This window comes from Triturus cristatus, chromosome 1_2 (assembly GCF_964204655.1).
Source record: "Triturus cristatus chromosome 1_2, aTriCri1.1, whole genome shotgun sequence".
Taxonomy (NCBI): Eukaryota; Metazoa; Chordata; class Amphibia; order Caudata; family Salamandridae; genus Triturus; species Triturus cristatus.
This window is the reverse complement of record NC_140580.1, coordinates 509,672,032-509,689,527: the sequence shown is the minus strand read 5'-3', so window position 1 is coordinate 509,689,527 and position 17,496 is coordinate 509,672,032. Positions and strand designations below refer to the sequence as shown.

The 17,496-nt window shown below is 46.4% G+C and overlaps 1 protein-coding gene across 2 annotated transcripts in view; it reads left to right on the top strand.

Annotated features, from left to right (window-relative positions):
- DOCK1 (dedicator of cytokinesis 1) overlaps positions 1–17,496 on the top strand; it is a 1,163,810-nt gene that overhangs the window by 409,366 nt on the left and 736,948 nt on the right. For both annotated transcript variants that reach the window (XM_085606236.1, XM_085606235.1), the window contains exons 26-27: positions 8,734–8,861; positions 14,563–14,658. In XM_085606236.1, the coding sequence (XP_085462362.1) occupies positions 8,734–8,861; positions 14,563–14,658 (224 nt within the window). The remainder of the gene's footprint in view (positions 1–8,733; positions 8,862–14,562; positions 14,659–17,496) is intronic.

Below are 17,496 nucleotides of genomic sequence, written 5' to 3'. Positions count from 1 at the left end.
CTTATCCAAGTGCACACACTCAATGCTAGCAGTGCTAGCCTGATCCATGCACACACTCTTGTATACTTCATTAGATGGGATAATCCCAACTCCAGTTTTGCACACACTATCACTATCAACACCACAAGGTTGGGCAAGCCCAACCCCCTTCTTCACACTCGCTCACACATCCAGCTGCGTAGGGTGAGCCAGGCCCTACCCCATATGTGGACACCTAACTATCAAGTTTTTAAGGACTAACTCATTTTCCATGCGTCGTAATTTAGAATGAATTGTAAAATTTTTCTGTTGGGAGGCAGTTTGTAAATTACACATCCAAATTAAATTGGTTTATGCGATTGGATGTTATGGCTCATGTAATAAGAAGTTGGATGAGGAGGTAAAGTGAAGGGCTAGACATGAATAGATTGGTTCCATTTTTTGGAGGGAGAGATAAGGTGGAAGTGAAGATGAAGGTGTAGAGTGCAGACATGAAGAAGTGTGAGATAGAACAGGCAGATGTGCTATGACATGAAGGGGAAATGGGGACACAGGAATTGAGGGGAATGGGTGATATCGGAGAAAAGGGGAAGGCAATCTCATTGGTCTGTGATAGAGGAATACCTGTTGTGTAGTTTTGATTTTTAGTTTTTAAGAGCGGATTTAATTACTTTATGTGCTCGTAGTCTGTCACATTTTTTGCTAGTTTTGTTTTCCCTTATTTTGATCTTACTTCAATGCCACATGATGCAATTCTTACTCACCCAGTGTACTGCAAATTATATATTGGTATTATTTATGACAGAGCTAATTATGGAAAGCAAAATAATGTGTCTGATAGAGACTTCTAGCTGCAGATTCCTTACCTTAGAATTATCCACAGGCCTCAGACTGGACCCGGAATGTTTTATCTGAGCAGTATCCCTGTGCGCCGGTTGATGGCGTCCACTGTGTCATCCGTGCTTGAAAGTGATGTGCACAGTGCTTATATAGGCACCATCCCAGCGCACTGATGTCACTTCTTTTCTTTCTATCAATCAATCAATCAATCATGGAATTTATATCGCGCACTACTCACCCGGAAGGGTCTCAAGGCGCTAGGGGGAGGGGGTCTGCTACTGCTCGAACAGCCAGGTCTTGAGCTGTTTCCTGAAGGCGAGGTGGTCCTGGGTCAGCCGCAGGCGGACGGGCAGGGAGTTCCATGTCTTAGCCGCCAGGTAGGAGAAGGATCTTCCTCCGGCGGTGGCTCTCTGATTGCGAGGGACGACGGCGAGGGCGAGGTTCGCGGATCGTAGCTGGCGGGTGGGCGTGTAGAAGGTCAGGCGGTCGTTGAGGTACTTTGGGCCTAGGTCGTGGAGGGATTTGTGTGCGTGGGTGAGGAGTCTGAACGTGATCCTCTTGTTGACAGGGAGCCAGTGCAGGTCTCTCAGGTGGCTCGAGATGTGGCTGCGACGGGGGACGTCCAGGATGAGTCGGGCGGAGGCGTTCTGGATACGCTAAAGTCTTTTCTGTAGCTTGGCTGTTGTACCGGCGTAGAGGGTGTTTCCGTAGTCTAGTCTGCTGGTGACGAGGGCCTGGGTGACAGTCTTCCTGGTCTCGGTCGGGATCCATCGGAAGATCTTGCGGAGCATGCGGAGGTTGTGGAAGCAGGATGAGGAGACGGCGTTGACTTGTCTAGTCATCGAAAGGGAGGAGTCCAGGATGACGCCCAAGTTGCGTGCGTGGTACGTTGGCTTGGGTGCGGTGCCTAGGGCCGGGGGCCACCAGGAGTCGTCCCATGCGGAGGGCGACGGTCCCAGGATGAGGACTTCTGTCTTGTCCGTGTTCAACTTCAGGCGGCTGATGTTCATCCACTCGGCGACGTCTTTCATCCCTTCGTGTAGGCTGGCTTTGGCGGTGTCGGGGTCTCTGGTGAGAGAGAGAATCAGCTGGGTGTCATTGGCGTAGGAAATGATGTTGAGGTTGTGTTGGCGTGCGATGGCAGCGAGGGATTTCATGTAGATGTTGAAGAGAGTAGGGCTGAGCGACGATCCTTGCGGGACGCCGCAGATGACTTTGGTGGCCTCAGATCGGAACGGGGGAGGCGTACTCTCTGTGTTCTGCCAGAAAGGTATGAGATGATCCATTCCAGAGCCTTCCCCTGGATGCCGGTGTCGTTGAGGCGTTGGACTAGGGTGCGGTGGCAGACAGTGTCAAATGCTGCGGAGAGGTCAAGGAGGATGAGTGCCGCTGTTTCACCGTTGTCGAGCAGGGCTCGGATGTCGTCGGTGGCTGCGATGAGGGCGGTCTCGGTGCTGTGGTTGGCTCTGAATCCGGACTGCGATGGGTCGAGGGATCCGTTCGTCTCGAGGAAGGCGGCCAGTTGTTTGTTGACGATCTTCTCGATGACTTTGGCAGGGAAGGGAAGGAGCGAGATGGGGCGGAAGTTCTTGAGGTCGGTCGGGTCCGCTGTTGGTTTCTTCAGTAGTGCGCTGAGCTCGGCGTGCTTCCAGCTATCCGGGAAGGTGGCTGTGTCGAAGGAGGTGTTGATGATGTCTCGGAGGTGGGGGGCGATGGTAGAGGCGGCCTTGTTGAAGACATGGTGGGGGCATGGGTCGGTCGGAGATCCGGAGTGGATGGTGTTCATCATGCGTGTCGTGTCTTCGGGGGTCACTTCGGTCCATGTCTGGAGGATGGCGGCGGGGTGTGTAGGTTCGGTCGATGGGTGCGGGGGTGGAACGCCGAAGCTGTTGTGGATGTCGGCGATCTTGCGGTGGAAGTACGAGGCTTGGGAGTCGCAGAGGTCCTGCGAGGGAGTGATGTCGTTGTTGCCAGTGCTGGGGTTGGAGAACTCCTTGACGATGTTGAAGAGCTCCTTGCTGTCATGGGCGTTCTTGTCCAGTCGTTCCTTCAGAGATTTCTTCTTGGTGGTGCGGATGAGCTGGTGATGTCTGCGGGTGGCGAGTTTGAGGGCGGTCATGTTGTCGGTGGTCTTGTCGAGGAGCCAGGCCTTCTCGAGGGTGCGGCAGGCCTTCTTGGAGTCCTTGAGTTCGTTGGTGAACCAGGGGGCCTTCTTGCTTCTGGGCCTGGTGAGTGGGTTCTTCAGTGGGGCGAGGTCGTCGGCACAGGAGGTCAGCCATTGCGTGAGGTCGAGGGCTGCTGTGTTAGGGTCCGTTGTCCTGATAGGTGGGTTCTGGCTTAGGGAGGTGGTGAGCTGGTCGACGGTGATCTTGCTCCAGTTTCTGTGGGGAACCTGCTCCGGGTGGTGGTGGATCGTGTTCCTTTTGAAGCTGAAGTGGACGCAGCTGTGGTCAGTCCAGTGGAGTCCGGTGTAGTGGCTGAAGGTGACGTGCTTGCTGGATGAGAAGAGAGGGTCGAGCGTGTGGCCGGCGTAGTGGGTGGGGGAGTAGACCAGTTGCTTGAGTCCAAGGTTGGCGAGGTTGTCCAGCAGGGCGGTGGTGTTGCGATCGTTGTTGTTCTCCAGGTGGAAGTTGAGGTCCCCGAGGAGGATGTAGTCGGCGGAGGGGAGGGCGTGAGGGCTGATGAAGTCTGTGATGTCTTCGCTGAACTGTGCGCATGTTCCCGGGGGTCTGTAGATGAGGGTGCCTCTGAGGGTAGTCTTGGGGTCGGTGTGGATCTGGAAGTGCAGGTATTCGGCGGCGTTGAATGCGTCGATGCAGTCAGTCGAGATGCGAATGGTGCTTTTGTGAACGATGGCGATGCCCCCTCCGGTCTGGTTGATGCGATCCTTCCTGATGATCTTGTAGCCGTCCGGGATGGCTATGGCGATGTCGGGGGCTGAGGAGGCGTTCATCCAGGTTTCCGTGAGGAAGGCGACGTCTGGAGATGCGGTGTCGAGGAGGTTCCAGAGTTCCACGGCGTGTCTGTGGACGGAGCGGGTGTTGACCAGGATGCACTTGAGGTGGTTGCTGTTGTCTGTCTTGGTGGGCGTAGTGCCTGTTCGGAGGCAGGAGAAGTTGCAGGATCGGCAGACGAAGGGTCCATGGGTGCGTCGCGGGGACGCTCGGTAGCATCCAGGTGCTCGGGCGGTGTTGAGTGCGATGAGCGTGGCGAAGTCGTAGGTCCTGCGGGGGGGCTGGCGGGCACGGGGATCAGGGGGTCTGGCGCTGGGCGCGGTCCAGGTGCGGACAAGCACAGACGGGCTTACCTTTGGCGCTAGTCAGCGCAGATCCAGGAAGAGCTACCCCATCAGTCACTTTTTGACTGCATTTTTGATGTTTTGCTAAAGTTTTTTTTACTGTTCTTCTCCTGGTGTGGCAGGGATATCCACTAGGAAGGCTGGCTTCAAGCCCTGTGGCACCTGTCATCAAGAGATGTCACTGATGGATCTGCATCTTGTTTGCATCTGGTGCCCAGGGCTCAAAAAATGTCGGTGACAGACCCGCATCTTATTTGCCTCTGGTGCCTTTGGCGCGACCACGATGTGAAGACCTGTGCCGATTGCTGTGCCATGCACCCCAATGCCTTGAAGGAGCGGTCCCTCAAGCTCCTTGCCTCAATGGTCTTGATCATGGACGAGAGGAAGGTCCCAAGATCGGTTGCGGTGTCCAAGATCCTCCTTGCAAAGTCATTGGGCCACTTGAGTAAGAGGAGCGTCCTCATTCAAGGCCAGGCTCCATGACTGAGCCTGTGCCTGGGCTGACTCTGTGCATCCCCAAGTTTCTGGCAGACGGTGCAACCCCTGCTTATCTTCAGAAGTTTTATGACACCATGTGCCTCATATCTGAGCAACCCTCTCCAGCGCCTTTGGGCCCCGCTGGATCAGGAGTGGCCCCTACTGGTTCCACGCCAGCGGCTCCATCTTCAGCACTAGTCGATCCCCTTGGATCCATGAATGGGACCATCTTCACCTTCCCCAGCACTGTTCCCGACGCCGGCACTCCTGGTGCCGCCAGCTTCATTCTGGTCCCCAAATCCGACACAGAGCCAGAGGGGTTACACATGTGCTGCAAATAGATCTGGAGGAATGCAGCTAAGTTCATGATCAGATGTGGATTGGATAGCACGATTCTCTGGGAAGAGCGGTATATAGATCTGTGCCTTCTCAATTTCTTCCTTGAGAAGGAGAAATTTAAAATGCTCACGATCGCTCAAGACCTGTCTTTCCGTGGACCCAGGAGACCAGATGGTATTTCCACATTCCCGTCCTGCCTGCTCACCCACATTCCCATCCTGCCCTGCTCACAGGTGTTACCTGTGATAAAAGGTGGGCTACAAGCATTTTCAGTTTGCCGTATACCTCTGGGGCCTTGCCAGCGCCCCTCCAGCTCTGATGGTGGTGGTTGCAGCTCATCTGTAGAGATCAGGGGTACCAGTCTTCCTCCATCTCAATGAGTGCCCGTTGAAGGTGGGCACGCCCCAGGCTGTTGTCTCCCACCTCCAAACTACAGCAAACCTTCTGCATTCACTGTGGTTCACTATCAACGTGCTCAAGTCACACCTGACTCCATCTCAGATATTCCTTTTCATCAGAGCTGCTCTGGACACAGTTCAGTTTCGGGCCTATCATCACGAATGGCAAGGTCAGGGTATACAGGTTGTGATACCAATGTTTCAGACTCTATCTGGTATATAAGTGAGACTGGCTATGGGGCTGCTTGGACCCCTGGCCTCTTGCATCCTGCTGGCATATGCAAGCTCTGCAGTGGGGCCTGAAGTTCCCATTGGTGCAGCATCAGGGGAATCTCTCCAACATGATCCAGATCTCTGAAGGAACTGCACAAGATCCGAAGTGGTGGTTAAGAAACTGCGATTGGGTCAGCGGCAGACCCCTTTCCCTTCCCTAACAAGATCTCAAAGTGGTGACAGATGTGTCACTCCTGGGATGGGTTGGCCATCTGGGACAGGTGTAGATCGGACCCCACATCAAACTTCTGGAGCTCTGGGCAATCTGGTTGGCATTGAACGCCTTTTTACCCTCCCTCAAGGGAAGGCTAGCTCAGGTGTTCACGAACAACACCACCGCCATGTTGTACTGCAACAAACATCCAGAGGTGGTGCAAGTACTCTTTCAGCAGTGGGGAGAGCCTTGGTTAGATCTGTTCACCACTGCAGAGAACATGCAATGTCAGCAGTTCTGCACACCGGAGTTTCCAAGGCAGCTCTCGCTCGGAGACACTTTTCGTCTCGTGTGGAGCTCACACCTCCTGTATTACTAGCTGTCCATATCACTCTTGCCTAGAGTTCTCAAGAAGATCAAGAACAACTGGGCTCAAGTCATGCCTATGGCTCCGAACTGGTATCTGGGTTTGGTATCTCGAGCTGTTGAGCATGGCCATCGGTCTTCCAATCAGGCTGCCACTTTGGGAGAATCTTCTGTCGCAGTGGAGGGTTCTCCACCTTAACCTGTCAAAGCTCTGCCTTCTTGCATGGAGATTAAGCAACAACAGTTGACAGCCTTCAACCTCCGCCCGAAGTCTTCAATGTTTTCTTGGCAGCCAGGCATGCCTCTACCAAAACGGTATATGCCTGCCGTTGGGGCAAGTTTGTGGTATGGGGTGATGAGAAACAGGTTGATCCTATTTCTGCCCCCCCCCTCCCCTCCAGCCAGGTCTTTCTCTTTATCCTTTCCCTTGCCAGCATGGCTCTGCTCTTGATACCTTCAAGGGGTACCTTTCTGCTATATTAGCCTTTCTGAAGTTGCCTGACCAATCATCTCTCTTCAAATCCCCTAGTGTACATAGGTTCTTGAAAGGTTAACAACATACGTTTCCTCCTTTACTAAGCCTCAGTGATGTGTGCTCCAATTGAGCCCTTCACAAACTGTCCTCTCAGGCTGCTTACCTTCCTGGTGGCAATAACATCTGCCCAGAGGGTCAGTGAGCTTCAGGTGTGGTCATCCAAGTCTTCCTATTTAAACATCCCAGACAAGCTAGTTCTACCAACTAGAGCTTCCTTTTTGCCAAAAGTCATCACTCCCTGTCATGTAGGCCAGTCCATCTCCCTGCCTACTTTTCACGCTTTGTACACGCTTTGTCGCATCACTCTAAAGAAGAAGAGAGACTTCACGAGTGGACTCAAAAAGAGGATTGTTTTTCTACATTGACCACACAAGAGTTTTGGGTGGATGACCAACTCTTCTTGGGGTATGCCGGAGCGAAGATGGGAAAGGCTGTGTAGAAGCAGACCATCTCCTGAAGGATTGTACTATGCATTAGGATCTGCTACACATTGGTCAAGCAGCATTCCCCTGAGGGTTTGCATGCTCATTCCACCAGAGCTAAGGCTGTGACTACAGCACTAGCATGCTGAGTTCTGGTCCTGGATATCTGCCAGGTATCAACGTGGACTTCAACATACACCAATGAAGCACTACTGCCTGGACAGTCGGGTCTCTCAGGACGGGCATTTTGCTTGTTTGGTCCTGCAGGACTTTATATTGTAAATCAGTTTCAGAGACCATCTCTGGGGAGTATTGCTTCGGTATCTATTCTAAGGTAAGGAATATGTGGCTAGAAGTCTCGATCAGATGAACAAATGTCTTACCTTAGGTAATGCCTTATCTGGTAAAGACCCTATCTAGCCGCAAATTCCTTACCGACCTACCCATTCTCCCTACATTGCAAATGGATTTAGGGACAGGGCTGTTCCCCTTTCAGGGCCCTAGTTTTCCACACCAGTAGTCTGCCTTCTTTGCGGCGCCGTGGACCTCGCGAAAAGAAACTGACGTCAACTCGCTGGGGTGGCATCTATATAGGCACCATACATGTCACTTCCAGCAAGGATGACCCTGTCTACTGACACGCAGGGGTACTGCTCATTACATTTTTTCCAGATCTAGTAGGATGCCTGGGGATAATTCTACGGTAAGGAATCTGCGGCTAGATAGTCTCACAAGAGTCTCTACCAGATAAGGCGTTACAGAAGGTAATTAACTCGTTCATTGTTATAATAATATTTTAACACAGAATGTGTTTCTTTGTGGATCTGAGCTAAACCTTGAATGCAGATAGGAAAATTGCATTCCAGCTATTGAATGTAAACGTTCATGGTCTGAAAGTCTTATGAAGCATGACGTATCCATAATCCTCTATAAGAAAGCTGTGGGGTTATATCTTTCTCAGACGTCAGAAAGAATGCTTGTTCACAAGATGAGAGCTCCAAGGCCTCGGTTACGAGATGTGACCTTTTCAGCCTTTATTCTGTCAAAGTATGATTTGTGTTTCTTGTTTCTTCATGTCATGTTTTTTCAACTATTTTGAGTTCATATATCACCATATACCATATACATGTAATTAATTTTTTCAACAGATATTTTACAATATCCATTTGCGTTTAATGACTGGAATAGTTTACGAGCCTTTCATGTCTGTGTAGTTTCTAAAAAGGCTGAAAATGTAGGAGCTTCTCAAAGTTACACATTTCCTGAAAAGACTACATCATTTTTGCATAGACACACATCATAATGCAGTCTCGCTGCTTCTGAAAATAGCACCCCTCACTCCTGCCATGTCACAGGAACATTTTGAAACTCAAGGGAAAATGGGCTAGCATATTTAACGTATTCCCCCGCATCATTATATTGTCTTTCAGATCAACATTCTTATATTCTATTCAGTCGTTTCGTTCAGTACCATAGCTTACTAAACATATTAAAAAGGAGAACAATATGTTAATGGGTAAACAATAATGCTGAATATTAAACAGCCTCACAGATGACCCCAAAAAAGCAGCGTTGCAGTGTTATTTTGAGCTGTGAGACGTTATGAAGCTATTCTGTTTAGGATGCAGTCTAACATGGTCTTTTGTATTCAGACTGCAGAGAGATTTTGCTGCCAATGATGACAGAACAGCTAAAGTATCATCTGGAAAGGCAGGAAGAACTAGAAGCCTGCTGCCAATTGCTAAGTGACGTCCTGGAAGTGCTTTATCGGAAAGATGTGGTTAGTAATTTATTTGTGTTCTTTCGAATTGGTTCATATTCAAATTGCAAGACGAATTTATGATAATTAGTCTCATTGTACATGTTTCCTTTGGAAATACAAAGCTTGGACCTCCTTACGCGAACATTGAAAATGGCATACTTGTTTGTACGAGAGTCCTCTACGCATTATGATAATTTATTTGAGAATATTAAAAAAAAAATTAGCAAGGGTATGCATTATAAAGACGGAGATAACAATTGTTAATGTATTTATATAGCGCTTACGACCCCTCACTGTATTGTATACAGTAATAAAGGATCTGCAATCTTATTTTTAATTGTTGCTCCACTTCAAAGCCCATAAGCCTGTTTAATGTATATCCTTGAGTTGTTAGCAAAGTTTCGTAAAGATAATTGTAATTACCGCTTGTATAAATTACACTACAAACATTATTCTTTTTTTAGACCTAATAACCCCTATTAGGGTTAATCAACCCAGTTGTGCAAATTTGTTTCTGTCAACTCTGGATGAAAACCCAATATCAACCTGCCAGAATTCTGTCTTGTGATCCGAGTGCTCTAGTTGTTAGAAATATAACAGAGGCATCCTCTATGGGAGCTATCATGTAAGTTTAATATGATTAGATAGATGTGTTGATATAATATTGTATGGGAGGTCAGAGCAGGTGAACCCCTGTATGCAAATGATATTTAGCTTTCGTGACAGCATCTCAGGATAAAACTAGGTGGTCTTTCTTTTCTAGTTTCTAGCGAAGGTTGATGACTCAAATAAAAGTTTGAATCTTTTCAAATGTTGGGGACATTGATCTGCTGTAGGGTCCTAGAAGTAGAGGGCACGGATGCTAATCAAAAATGTTGTGATGGGATATAAATACCATATTATATCACGCTTATTAGTTTTACCAACTTGTATAACTGAAGGCTAAATCTGTGAAATACAGAGAAAATGTACAAAGAGTTACCTTTTGGGTAAGGCATCTTTTTTTAAAGCGCAGACTAGCCAGGTTAAAAAAATATACCATATTTGATTTGGTCAAACAAGTAATAAATCCTTCACCTAACTTCTACAGCTCCATGCCAGTACTTCCAGATGTAAACTGTGATAACCTGGCTATCTTCATCACAGTGAAAATGGGGCAAGATAGAATACACCTGGACCATTTGACCATACATGCTACCTTGAAACCAAAACGGAAAAGAGAAGTCACATTGCCAGAAGTTGGAGAAATCTCACAGTCAGAAGTGTAAACAACTATAGCAAAATTGGGACAATCTACCCATTTCATTGACTTCATTCAAACCTTCATCATATGTCACTAACATCTTTCTGTATCAACCTGATGAATGCCTCACCAACCCAAGGTTCTGCGTCGAAATGTCTGATGTTCATCAAAGCCACCCTCCTTGTGAAACAACCAGGAGCTGGTTGAAAATATTTTAGCAACCACAGTTCATACTGGACCTAGAGTTCCTTACCAATGTCCTGAAAAGTTGCACTGAAAATCAGCTAAAATTACATACTTTGGAGAGCCATAGTCTCAAAGACGTCTAACCGTGCTTCAGACCAACCTGCAGCAATGAGACTACAATTCTTCTAATTGTTAATATTGAACTCCTTCTAGTGGACAGAGGTGACTTTTGCCTTCTAGCCCTCCGGGATCTCGCGGTGTTATGTGACATAGTCATTCATATTATGCTTCCCAGGATCCTAGAAGAAAGAATAGAATTCAGAGGGGTAGCTCTAAGCCAGTTCTGTATATACCTGGACTACAGATGCTAGTTTGTAAACATCTCTAACTCGAACTCCAACTGCACACCTCACCACCATGGTGTACTGCCAGGCTCATACTCTTGCCCACTTTGTTCAATCTATACATGGAACTCCTGGGTTCACAAATTTCAGTATTTTCTAAGGCTTTAAGGTGAATAACATGTATATTTTTGTGAAAGGAGGCAGTCCAGAGCAAATCCCCTTCCTCTCACAAATTCTGGACAAAAACAATCTTGCATGGCCCATCATTATTTCAAACTTGCCCCACAAAAAAAACTACATTTCTACTTTAGTTCTACCAACAACTCCACAGTGGGGTAACCACACATCTATAAATGTACATTATGTAAAGAGCGAACTGGTACTAATACATTTATATTTTGCTCTTCCCCCGATCATTACACATCTTTCTAATATTTTGACTGTACCTCATGTAGTACTGTTACATGACGTTTCTCGTCACTATTTTTAATTCCTTCCTGTGGTTGGTTAATGTTCCTCTACTCATGCCAGAGGAAACTGCGTAGGCTCAGTACGTTCCTTACAATGCTCGGCTTTACCTTAGGGCTTTACCCATGCGCTCCAAAATCTGAAATACATAAAACGCACTATAAACGTTTCTGTTAATATTTGGTAGTAATGTCAGTCTTTACCCAGACATTGACTTGTCTAAATATACCAGTATTTTGAGTCCTCATACAACGAGCACTGATTGGTTGAAAATAGTCTTGCTCCATGTTATTCATAATTTAGAAAATTTGTTGTAAATTATTTCTTCTGTACTAGGCTGTGATGGTTGTTTATCTGACATGTTTATTGTCAGCAATTGTCTTTTTACTTGTATGTTTTCAAGTAGTATGAATAGATTCCCTTTAAATGCTCGATGGCATTAGTAAGAACTCTTTTAAATATAAAACATACATTGTACAGATATTCGAAGCTTTAACCAAGTGGTGGCTCAATTTATTTTCCCAGAGAATGGAGAGGGAAGAGGGAAGAGGGCACAGGAACAGATGTTAGCAGAACCTTTTGAAAGGGGAAACACTTGTTCTACCAAAAGAGAAAATTAATATATTTTTGAACTTGCAGTCCTAAAAGGCAAAAAGGGTTGGCGTTCAGAATTTTAAAAGCATGGTGGAAATGGGGAGATGTGTGACAATAAAAGGCTTGAAGAGGCTCCATAATCACTAATTGGAAATTTTGGGAGTTAAATAATAGTTAAAATTGTATTTTGTTTTCATCTAGACCTGATGAGTTGAGTAAAGCTGAATGTTGGCACAGATAGGTGAAAAAACATGTCAAGGAGATCATGAGCTTTGTATGGGTTTGGAGTTACTTTACCAAAGTGACTATGTGGAATGGAGACGATGTTTGAGCTAATTTTTTCTCACCCAGTGCCTCTTAGTTTTACCTAATGGGCTGCAGATGTGTGCAGCTGTTTCTGTAATATCTATTGCCGTTGCACAGAGTTAGTGCTCGTGTATCATTAAGTGCCCTCAACTAGGGGGCTGCCTTTGCCTGTGCCCAGATGACAGATACAGGTGGGTGGTTAAACCATCTTGGAAATTAGACCAGCCATGCACTAGCCTCATTGGTGATGCACAGTTAGTGTTCACTGTAAGGTGCTCTTTGGAAGAGGACACTGAGTTAGGCCAATAATGGACCTCATATGGGGTACAACCTTGGCAACGGTGTGGATAAAGCCCTTGAAATAAACCAAATCAATTGAATCAGTATCCCTTTGATGTCTAACAAGTATCCATGTCTCCAAAGGTAGATATGAGAGCCACAGACGTTCTCACTGTTTTATTTCAATGTTGTGACCAACAAAAAACCTGGATGGACAAGTTAACCTACATCAGGAGGGACCAGAAATATTACAGAACTGACACAGGACTTAGAGGATTGGCCCCTAGCAGATAGTGGTCTGAAAAATATGGCCAAGTCACTTTGACCTCTCTACTCCTGTGTCAAGCTTCCTTTGATGGTTACATTAGGGAATAAGTCCAGCTATTTACGAATTAATAAAATATGTCATAATGTATGATATCTAAAGTGTCAAAACTAGCTTTTTTTAAATGACTTTTCCCATATTTACCAGGAAGCACAAAGGTACCATTGTTTTGAGTGAGCCTTTAGAAAAATGTTTCTAAAACTTTAGTTGCAAGTTAAATAAAATTTGAAGACAATCACAATTGAAAATAATTATGAGCCAATCAAAACCATATTGTGGGCACCATGTTTGTCGAGACCCTTTGCTGCGTGCGATTCTAATGCAATCGATAGGATTTGAATGCCATATTGATTGAGTTTTTAGGTCTCGCTGGCTATCGCGCAAGCGATCGCTCAGTGAGACTCTAGTAAGGGGCTCCCAAAAGTGCTCCCAAAAGTGGATTGCATGGCGAGCACGCGCACAATCACGTGCATCATGCCGCCATGCAATCCGCTTTTGGCATCGTACTTCAAAGGGTCCGCTCCCCCACCTGGAATGCGCTCCCCCGCCCCCGCCAAGCGCGCGCGCCACGCTCGGCCGGGCTTGTCTTGTTAGAAACATGCACGCGTCCTTCTGATAAACGGCAGCTCAATTTGGCTCAGCCGCCCCCCCACCCCCCACTCTTTTTTTCTCCACATTTCCTATTTCCGCAGATATCCTGCAGATGCCTGAGAGGCTTTTGTTTTACAGTGAACTTTATATAATGGTGTCTTGAAATTTGGGCTGCAATTCCGAGCCTGCGTAAAATGCCCGTCTGAGTCTACATGACGCGTATATTAGACTTAGACGTCACAGTTAAACCGAGCTAAGATTGGCGCTGCCAAACCATCGCGTTCAGTACCCGAAGTACTGATTTATATCACCCAGAACAGGTGATCCGGGATGCTTTTCGTGCGGTACAAAAATCCTGCCTATGACACATCTTGTGTTAGTGTGGTTCTTTTCTCCGCACCAGGAACATATGCAATAGTTTCTGACTGAGTGTTGCTTAACCCCTTGGCTGCGGCAGGAATTCCGCCGCAGCGCTGGGGGGGGTTTGGGGGCAGCGCGGTGGCGCTGTGCTCATGATGGAGTGGTCCCGTCACGACTCCGCCCACTGCGCTAATCGCCCGCACAGGCGGGGAATTAGCGCCGCGTGGGCGGAGCGGCGGCCAACGGCCGCAGCATGACGGAACCGCTCCGTCATGAGCACACGGCACCCGTGGCTCATGATGGAGTGGTTCCGTCATGGGCGGGGAAGGGGTTAAACAATGATGAAACTGATACTCAGTAGTGAATGAAGTGCTGCTATTCACGGCGCAGAGCAAACCATTGATTTTAAAATGAGGGAATAGTAGAGATGAGCACGGAACTCTGTAGGGTCCAATTGCCCAGACACTTCAGTGAACAATATAATATCATTGAATATGGATGTTAGGGGCTAATAGTCAGATTTGACTTTGTGACGTGAAAGAATCAACAGGACGTCAAGCCTCATTTCGAAGGCCAGATGTGTAGGCTTTTGAAATATGTCCCCAAAGCAAACGCCGCGTTGGCTGAAGACCAGCCATTTCTCCAGCTACCCGTGGCATCAAATTATTCGACCTGCAGTCAACAGGCATAACAAGCATTTGCAATGCAATAGGTCTCGCATTTACGCGAGTTTAAGCTATTGGCATTGTAAATGACAATGCCTTTTAGTTATGTTTTAAAAATGAAAACAAAAATAAAAGGCATTGTCATTTGCAATGTCAATAGCTCAAACTCGCGTAAATGCGAGACCTATTGCATTGCAAATGCTTGTTAATTATTGAAAAGCAGAAAGCGTAGCTAATACTAAGAGCAGTTTTCATTCTTATGTGTATGAAACAGAAGTATTGCTAACAAAGTACATGCATTTAATCACAGCCAACAAGCGTTATGCTCATTTTGATTTCTCCTTCTCTTTATCCCTAGGGACCAACACAGCGACATGTTCAAGTAATTATGGAGAAGTTGTTGAGGACAGTGAATAGAACTGTAATTTCTATGGGACGAGATTCGGAGCTCATTGTAAGTAGCACTGCCTCAAACTATAAAGACAATATTTGTATCCACTGAGTGTTTATCCCCGGGCCATAGGAATTTCAATCCCAGGCCACACAAACATTGGCAATGCCAATAGTTGGGGTTTAAAGGAATGTTGTATGATAATGTGAAGCATTACAGGTATATAGCATAGGAATATATATGTATTTGTGTGGATCAAAAAACTTTAGGATCGTAATGGTGCAGGTTAAAAGGCCATTGACAGAGGTCTGTCAAGTCAGACATACAAATCCATGTAGGTGGATACATTCCATCCTCCCATATATGCTGCTGCCAGAGATAACCAACATAAACTATCTTGTTATCTAAGACACTTTAATAGCATTCTAATATCATGTGAGTGCCCCTGAAAGGTCAAGCTTAGGCAGCTGGATAAATAAACAATATGATCACAGCTGTGTGGGGAGCAAGCACTTTTTGTGGAAGCACACAACGTCTGTATAATCAAAACATGTACTACTGGCTCCCGACATGGGGGTGGAGCCAAAGCCCTTCTAAGGTAATGCTCACATACTTGTCTGTCAAGAGAAGCACTCTCAAGCCGACCAGAAAGAGCAGTGAAAAATATCTTTAAGTGTCTTGGGCAATAGCAACTGGTGCCGGGTAAAAGTGGTGGGGCAGTAACAAAACAAACAAACAAAGAACTAGACCCGCCGCTCTTCTGCTCCTCTGGTAACAGGCTGAGCTCCTGGGATCCTCTATGGCCAATGCAGATTCTGCTCTCATGGTCATAATGTCTTTTCAGGCCTTTCAGCAGCACAGCATTCCTTTTTCCTGGCAGAGTCTACCAGTCCAGACGTGTACGGAAGAGTTGGGGGTCTGAGGTCTAACATTTAAATCTGGAGCCGTCTTTGAAGAGGAGCAAGGTTTCTAGAGGTTTCCACCACCCTAAGTTTTCCAGCATTACCTTCTGCCCTGTCCTGGCCCCAGCTTGTATGGGGTCACAATAGGCCAGTGTCAAACACTTTGTGAGAGTGCTCACGCAGAGCCTTTGTGATGTACAAGTGTGGTAGGTGACAGCTCCTCCTCCTAGTTAACTCAGAGTGACCCATCCTGCCAACAAATATTATCCCTTTGTCTCACTGTTTGGGAGCTAATCACAAGACCAACTGCCAGCTACACCTAGTTATGTGACCCAGGATTAGGCTGAAGGGACAAATGGTTAAGACAAGAACATGCCAACTTTCTAAAAGTTGGAAAAAGAACAATTGAAGAACAGAATGTTGAACAATGTCAAATATTCACCCCAGTACAGAGATCTGGGCCTTTGGAGATTTTTACTGTTGGCTTTTGCTTAGGATTGTAGAAACTATGTTGTATAAAAATTCTTATATGTTGTTGGTCTTTCAGTTTATGTGGATCCCTCTGGAGTTCCAAGATCATAAATAAATAAACTTGAAACTTGAACTTGAAATCTGGGCCTAAATTCATCATTTTTTTGCTCCCCATGCCATTCCTGTTTAAACTCAGCCATATGCAAATCAGTCTTGACCCTGCTCCCCATGGGAACAGTCCGAACTGCCAAGCCAGGTCCCCCCTGCACCAGAAACAAGCATCCTGGGACCGGTTTCGAGGTTTCACCCCCTCATCAGCCAAGCTAACTTGACGCTGCAGATTGGCTGGCAGAGCTCCTTCAGGCCCACTTCTAAGGGTCCAAGACTGGGGCCATCACTTGGGAGATCAGGACTCGCAGATAGCTTCAGGTGCTGGATTCAAGATTGTTGGAAGCCTGTTCTGTACTTGAGGCTTCTGATCAGGAGGCCAGCCAACTAGCCCTTTTAGTCACTCTGGGGTACACAAAGACCAACTGCCAGCTACACCTAGTTATGTGACCCGGGATTAGGGTGCAGGAACCAAATGGTTAGCACAATACAATTATGACAAATAACGGTTCAAAGCCGGAGGGTCCTAGGGAGGGTTTTGAGACCGCACAGGGTTTGTTCCCCAATGCCAAGATAAACAACAATACGAAACCCTGAGGTCTATAAGAATATTAGAAGCGTGTGGAAACTCATTGTTGCAAAATTAAATAAAGTAAAGAAAATGAAACAGAATCGGTGTCTAAGCCCAATAGATCTATCTAAGGGCATATCCCTATGTAGGACGTAATCCCTCACTCACCAATGGTGACATGCTTCATCATTTGGGATTCTCCTCCCAGAGAAAAAACCTAGTTCCTCTGGGGGCTACAATCCCCTCTCTGAGAGGGAGGAGCTCAGGGACGTTTTGAGATATAGTACTGGATATGTAGAATCCACAAATGTAAAGCTATTAGTTTGAGTGGGGGGTGCAGTGCATATAAGAAAAAAAATATGAAAACTGTGAGGATAAATGAAATTAAAACTGGTTCAAGAACGTAAAAAAGCTTTATTGTGAAACATACTCTACCAGGATTAAAATAACATGCACCAACAGTCAAAAATTGTAAACCGTGGTGATAGAATAACACTAATTGGTCAACATGTTTCAGCCATATAGCCTATTTGAAGGCTAGGCTTTCATCAGGACCGATAATGCTACTGCAAAAGTGTAACTGTGTGTAAACACAAAAAGGATACAAGGACACGCACTCTCTTGATGTGTCCGTTGATGGTGTATTTTACCTAGACACATAAACAAAGATATAGAAATGTTTGGTATTAACACAAACAACGATAAAGTTTCACAAAACAAAATCAAAAGAAGGAAACAACAAAATAAACTCACCCGTAACGACTGGGTAAGTCACCAACCTCTACCTGTCAACCGCTCAGGAAAGGAGCACCGCTCTAGAAAATACGGTGAAAACCAATTGTTAGAAAA